Source organism: Ursus americanus, chromosome 14, assembly GCF_024610735.1.
Source record: "Ursus americanus isolate L20-20 chromosome 14, mUrsAme1.1.p, whole genome shotgun sequence".
In the NCBI taxonomy this organism is placed as follows: Eukaryota; Metazoa; Chordata; class Mammalia; order Carnivora; family Ursidae; genus Ursus; species Ursus americanus.
The window spans coordinates 2,990,279-2,995,162 of NC_142140.1; the positions used below are offsets into that span (position 1 = coordinate 2,990,279).

Sequence of the window (4,884 nt, forward strand, 5' to 3'; positions counted from 1 at the left end):
CATTCTTCGCTTGACAAAGACCTAGCTTTCATCTGGTTTCACGTGCATCCGCAGGGGCTGGAGAGGGTGAGGGTCCTGGCTGGGAGACTGTGCGGACACACGCGCTCACAGGAGGTGTGGCCGACTGTTCATGCAGAACACGGGACATGGGCACTGAGACGGGCTGGGTCTGGCTGTGGCTCAGAGCCAAGATTCAGCGTGTGCCCCCCGAGAGCGCCCACCCTTTACAAATGCCCTCTCGACGGCGGGTCCACCTTCTGATGGAGCACCATTAGCTTCGCCTAGACCTCGTGTGGCCGACGGCCAGATGCCCACCTGCTGCTGTGGCTGGGCGCACAGGAAGAGCACGGTGCCAGGCCTCCCTGCAGTTAGGGTGGGGCCGGTTCCTGGTTCCAGACCATGACTGCTTGTGAAAGCCATCGCCACCACTTCTGGCCTGGCCACGAACATCTGTGCATTCCCCTTTGCTCTCTCCCTCGCCTGCTGGCCAGAGGAATGCAGGGGACAGCAGAGGGCTCTAGCAGGGCCTGGGAGCTTGACCCAGCAGGAGCCTGGAGTGGGGCAGAAGGCCCTCTGGTGAACAACCCACGCCGGCGGTCAGCTGAGGGGGTCAGCTGCTGGCAAGGTGGGGGTGGTCACAGCAGCCGGTCAAGGTCACCTCAGCGAATTCTCCACGTGAGGCTTGATTTTGAAAATGCTCGTGGAGGAGATGGTCAAGAGGATGAGGCCATGGAGACCATGGGAGGGCAGTGGCAGAGACGGCATTTTGCTTGTAATGGGGCTAAGGTCCGTGGTTGTCTGCTGCTAGTGGTGGACAGAGGCGGGAGGGGGCTCGTGGGGGGGCGGTGTTGCCTCCCAGGGCGGACGTTCTGTGGCTGCGGTCGAGGGGATGAGGGGCGGCAAGGGTGAGGCCAGTGAGCAGGCCATGTGGTATCTGTGGTATACCGAAGGTGGCAGTGTTCATGGCCGTCAGGGGTGGTGGGGAACTGCGGTCCTGCAGGGGACAGTGGTGGCCAGTGGGGATGGTCGGTAATGATGGTGGAATCTTTGGTCGCTGGTTTGGTGGCTGTGGAGTGGGTGGGGACTGTGTACGTGGTGGCCACTTTGCTGGCCTGGGACAAAGACCATGGGGACAGAGGAGGCGGCTGGCTGAATTTCCCAGGGCACCTGTTTCTCTGGGGATTCTCGTCTGAATCCGCCATCCTCCCTGGGAGATCCGCGGCCGGCCGCTGCCAGTCCCTCCCCTCCCAATGCCCACAGGGGTGTCATACTCTGCGCTGGTGATGCTGTGCTGCCCGGCTTCTGGCAGGTTCTCACAGGACCAGCCGCTCGGCTAGCAGAATCAAGGCTTATGATCGCTCTTGTGCCCAGACCTGTGGCTGATGTGTTGGCCTCAGGAAGGAGCAGAAGCAGAATTGAGGGGCACCTCACACGGAGACAGGGGGGCTGAAGGTCCTTAGTTTCAGGAAACTTTCAAGGAGGCACTTTTCAAGTGTGAAAGGGGAGCTGCCGGGATCATGCCTGTGAAGGGACTGTCAGGGGTCCTGGGACCTCGTCCTCCGTCCAGTGTGGGGGAGCAGTGCCTTCCTCGCAGGGTGCAGAAGGACCCACAGCAGGTGTTTCGTGCAAGGCCAAACCCATACTAAGTGCCCTGTGAGGAGAGGCCAGCTTTTCCCATTCTCACGAGGCAGCCCTGTTACAGTGGAGTCCGCCTGCAGAAATCGCAGACTCCCAGCCTGTGGACTCCATCCAGCCCATTACTGTGTTTTATTTGTGCTGTTGATAGTTCCATAACATTTTTTGGATTTAGTTGCCAGCACTTGAGTCAGAGATTTCACACACAAGTGTAGATTTCCAACCCCCCCGGAAGAATGGGGAGACTCGGTGCTGGGCCCACGCCCCCACAGGGCAGCATTAGGTGGCACACAGGCTCTCTGGTTTGCCGCAGACCCCACCTCTCCCTATAGCCCTCCCTTCCCCTGAGTTTGGGCCTCCTGCTCCAGCCTCACCTCTGTGGCTCGGTGTCCTCCAGTGGTGCTCTGTGCCCACCTGGCCTTCCCCGTGGCACCCTCGGAGCCACAGGTCCACAGCACAGACCTCCTCGAAGGAAGGACCTTGGTGTAATTATATCTGGATTGGGGGTGGCCAGGAACAGACCTGGAAATATTCTCTCATGAGGTGGGAAAAAGTTTATTAGTTTAACTGCTGGCACCAGAATTCCTCTGAGGGAGAGAAGTGTCTTGTGTGAAGAATTTGGTGGCCGTTGCTGGGGATGGAAGTGAGAGTCCAGTTTGCAGGTGTCTGATGTCAGCACCTGGAGTTGTTTCCATGAGACAGGGAAGAGCTTGTTGTTTTGTTTCTGAAGAAGAGGGCTAGAGAGGAGGAAAAGGAGAGAGAGCTTATAAGAGAAGATGAGAAAGGAGGGGGCCGTGTGAACAGGTGTCTTCGCGGCCAAAGGCCGTTTTGGAAACAGTGACGTGCCTTTCAAGGTATGTGTGTCAGAGAGGCGGAAACGGCTCTTCTCCCGCCCAGGGGCTTCCGTGCCTCCTGCTATGCTCACCGCTGTGCGGGGAGAGCCAGCTTTCTGTGGAACTGGGGCAGGGGGGAGCAAAACGCTGATGTGAGGTTTGCCTGGGCCCTCTGGAGTGGCCCATGCACAAAGCAGGTGCCAGGACCGAGGAGAGCATGAGGACCCCAGTCCTGGGACCCGTCAGGCACGGAGGAAGGGGTGTCCACAGACTGTGGGATGGGGGGTGGCTGGTGTGGAGGAGGTGGGACAAGCCCATTTTACAAGGACCTTGGGGGACAGAGAAGCCCCAGTGGGTATCTGGTTCTAACAACATGGACCCAGGTTTCCAGAAGGAGCCAGACTTGAGTGTTGAGAGGAAAAAAACCAGAATTCTGAATTTGGATAAAACGGTTGAGCAGCCAGTTTATTGGGAGTGACTGGTGGCTCCGGCTGCCCAGGCCTAGAGGAGTCTGGGGAGGGGCTCAGGGCTTGGCCCCGGGTTCGCGGTGACCCCAGGGGCTGGGCTCAGTCGAAGATCTCGGTAGCAGTGCACAGCAGGCAGGCCAGGAGAGCCAGGCCCAGCGTGGCCACGACAACCAGCAGCACGTCCCACCAGAGCCCCGGGTAGGTCCAGGACGCCGGCAGCTGCCAGCCGCAGCTGCCCAGCCTGTAGCCCGTCAGCTGGCCCAGCGGGCGGGCGTCGGCGAGCGCGGGGCTGGCGCAGCGGACGTGCAGCAAGGCCTCGGGCGTGCGGTCCTCCAGCCAGAGGCGCAGGTAGGTGAGGCCGCAGTCGCAGTGCCAGGGGTTCTGCGTCACATTGAGCGTCTGCAGCTGGGGCAGGTGGTCGAAGGCGCCGGGCGGCACGGAGCTAAGGCTGTTATTGGCCAGCAGCAGGTGGCGGGTGTGCACCGGCAGGGCGGGCAGGGCCGTGAGCCCCCGCCCCCGGCAGTCCACCCACAGCCCCATGGTTTCCAGGGCCTGGCAGGTGCACTCCGCGGGGCAGTCCTTGACGGCCTCTGCGGCAGCCCAGAGCAGCAACAGGGCCCCCCAGGCAGGCATTGGCAGGCTGGCTGTGGGGAGAGCGGCCGTGAGGGGAGGGAGGGCCTGGCAGCCCGCACCCCCTGCCAATGGCCAGTGGGACCGATCTGGGACAAAGGACAACTCACCTCCTTTCTCAGGCCTCAGCCTTCTCCTCCGTGAAATGGGGTGGTGAAGACTGCAGGAAGTGACGGCGCCCAACCCAGGCCTAGCTGAGCCTCCCAGGACACTCAGAAGGCCGGAAGGTGAGTGTAGCTGGGGAGGGGAGAGTGAGGGTAAGAACGCTCTTGAGAAGGGACCTCCTGGCCCCTAACAGAGACCCCAGCCCCTCCTCAGGGGGAAGGGGTACAGATGCCTGCTAGATGCTTCCCAGTCCTGACCCCTGACCCCCAGGCTGCCCCCAGCCCCCACGCCCAAGCCTGGGGTCAGGCCGATGGTGTGGACTTCACAGACCACGTCTCTTCCTGTGGATTCCCACAGCTCACCTGTGGCCCGGTGAACTCTTACGTGCTACCCGATGTAGAAAACAGCAGAATGAGGATGCTGAGGTGGGGACCGGGAGGGAGCCCCAGAAGGGGTTCCCTCTGGAAAGCCACGCATCTAGGTTAGCGCTCAGAGTTGGGGAAATCGAGGCCCAGAGACAGAGAGTGATTCATGCAGGGTCACCCTGTGGTCTGCGTCTGAGAAGGGACTCCAATTCCTCATGAGGCCTCATGAGCTCCAGGCTCTTGCCTGGTTCGCCGACTTTCCCACGATTGCTTCCCCTTCCCAAGACAGGCTCTCCCCACCAGGGCCTGGCCCACGGCAGGCAGTGAATATTAGATGAATCAACCAAGGAGCCAGTGTCTCAGAGCCAGTGCCCCCACCCAACCCCGTCTTCTGGAGGGGAAAGCTGAAGGGGGGACAGAGGCGGGCCGGGTGGCTGGCCTCCTTTCCCTGCTAGGCCCCGTCCCACCGTCCCACCTGGGTGGGGGTGGCTGTGGGCGGTGGTGCTGGGTAATAAGGAGGGCCACTTACTTGTGAGGCCTGCAGCTGGCACCCCTTTCTGTGGCCTGAACTGTCCTGGGCGAGACTGAGGTGGCAGCCGATGGTGGCCGCCGCTCAAGTGGGAGGAAGGAAATGATGAAAATAGCCTGGCTTATCCCCCGCCTGCAGCCCTGGGGGGCTCTCTCCGGAGGCAGCAGGCCTTCAGGGTCCCTGGGACTTGTGCCCTGAATGGTAGGTCAACCCCTGTTTACAGAAGGGGGTCCCACATTGCATCCCTGTGGACCACCCGTGCCTTGCTGGGCCTCAGTACAGGGTCTGTGGGAGAGCCAGGGAGACCCCTCACCAGGTCC

The 4,884-nt window shown here is 61.4% G+C and overlaps 1 protein-coding gene across 2 annotated transcripts; it reads right to left on the reverse strand.

Annotated features, from left to right (window-relative positions):
* Positions 1 to 2,906: 2,906 nt before the first annotated feature.
* Positions 2,907 to 4,648, reverse strand: GP9 (glycoprotein IX platelet). Of its 2 annotated transcripts, none has more exons than XM_045812393.2 (3): positions 4,565 to 4,648; positions 3,676 to 3,802; positions 2,907 to 3,575 (listed from the first exon to the last, which is right to left on the reverse strand). In XM_045812393.2, the coding sequence occupies exon 3, from the start codon at positions 3,566 to 3,568 to the stop codon at positions 3,035 to 3,037; it is 534 nt and encodes a 177-aa protein (XP_045668349.2). In that variant the 5' UTR covers positions 3,569 to 3,575; positions 3,676 to 3,802; positions 4,565 to 4,648; the 3' UTR covers positions 2,907 to 3,034. The 2 variants fall into 2 exon arrangements, with proteins under 2 accessions (XP_045668349.2, XP_045668348.2); XM_045812392.2 differs by having other exon boundaries at positions 2,907 to 3,579; positions 4,565 to 4,642.
* Between the last annotated feature and the right edge of the window lie 236 nt (positions 4,649 to 4,884).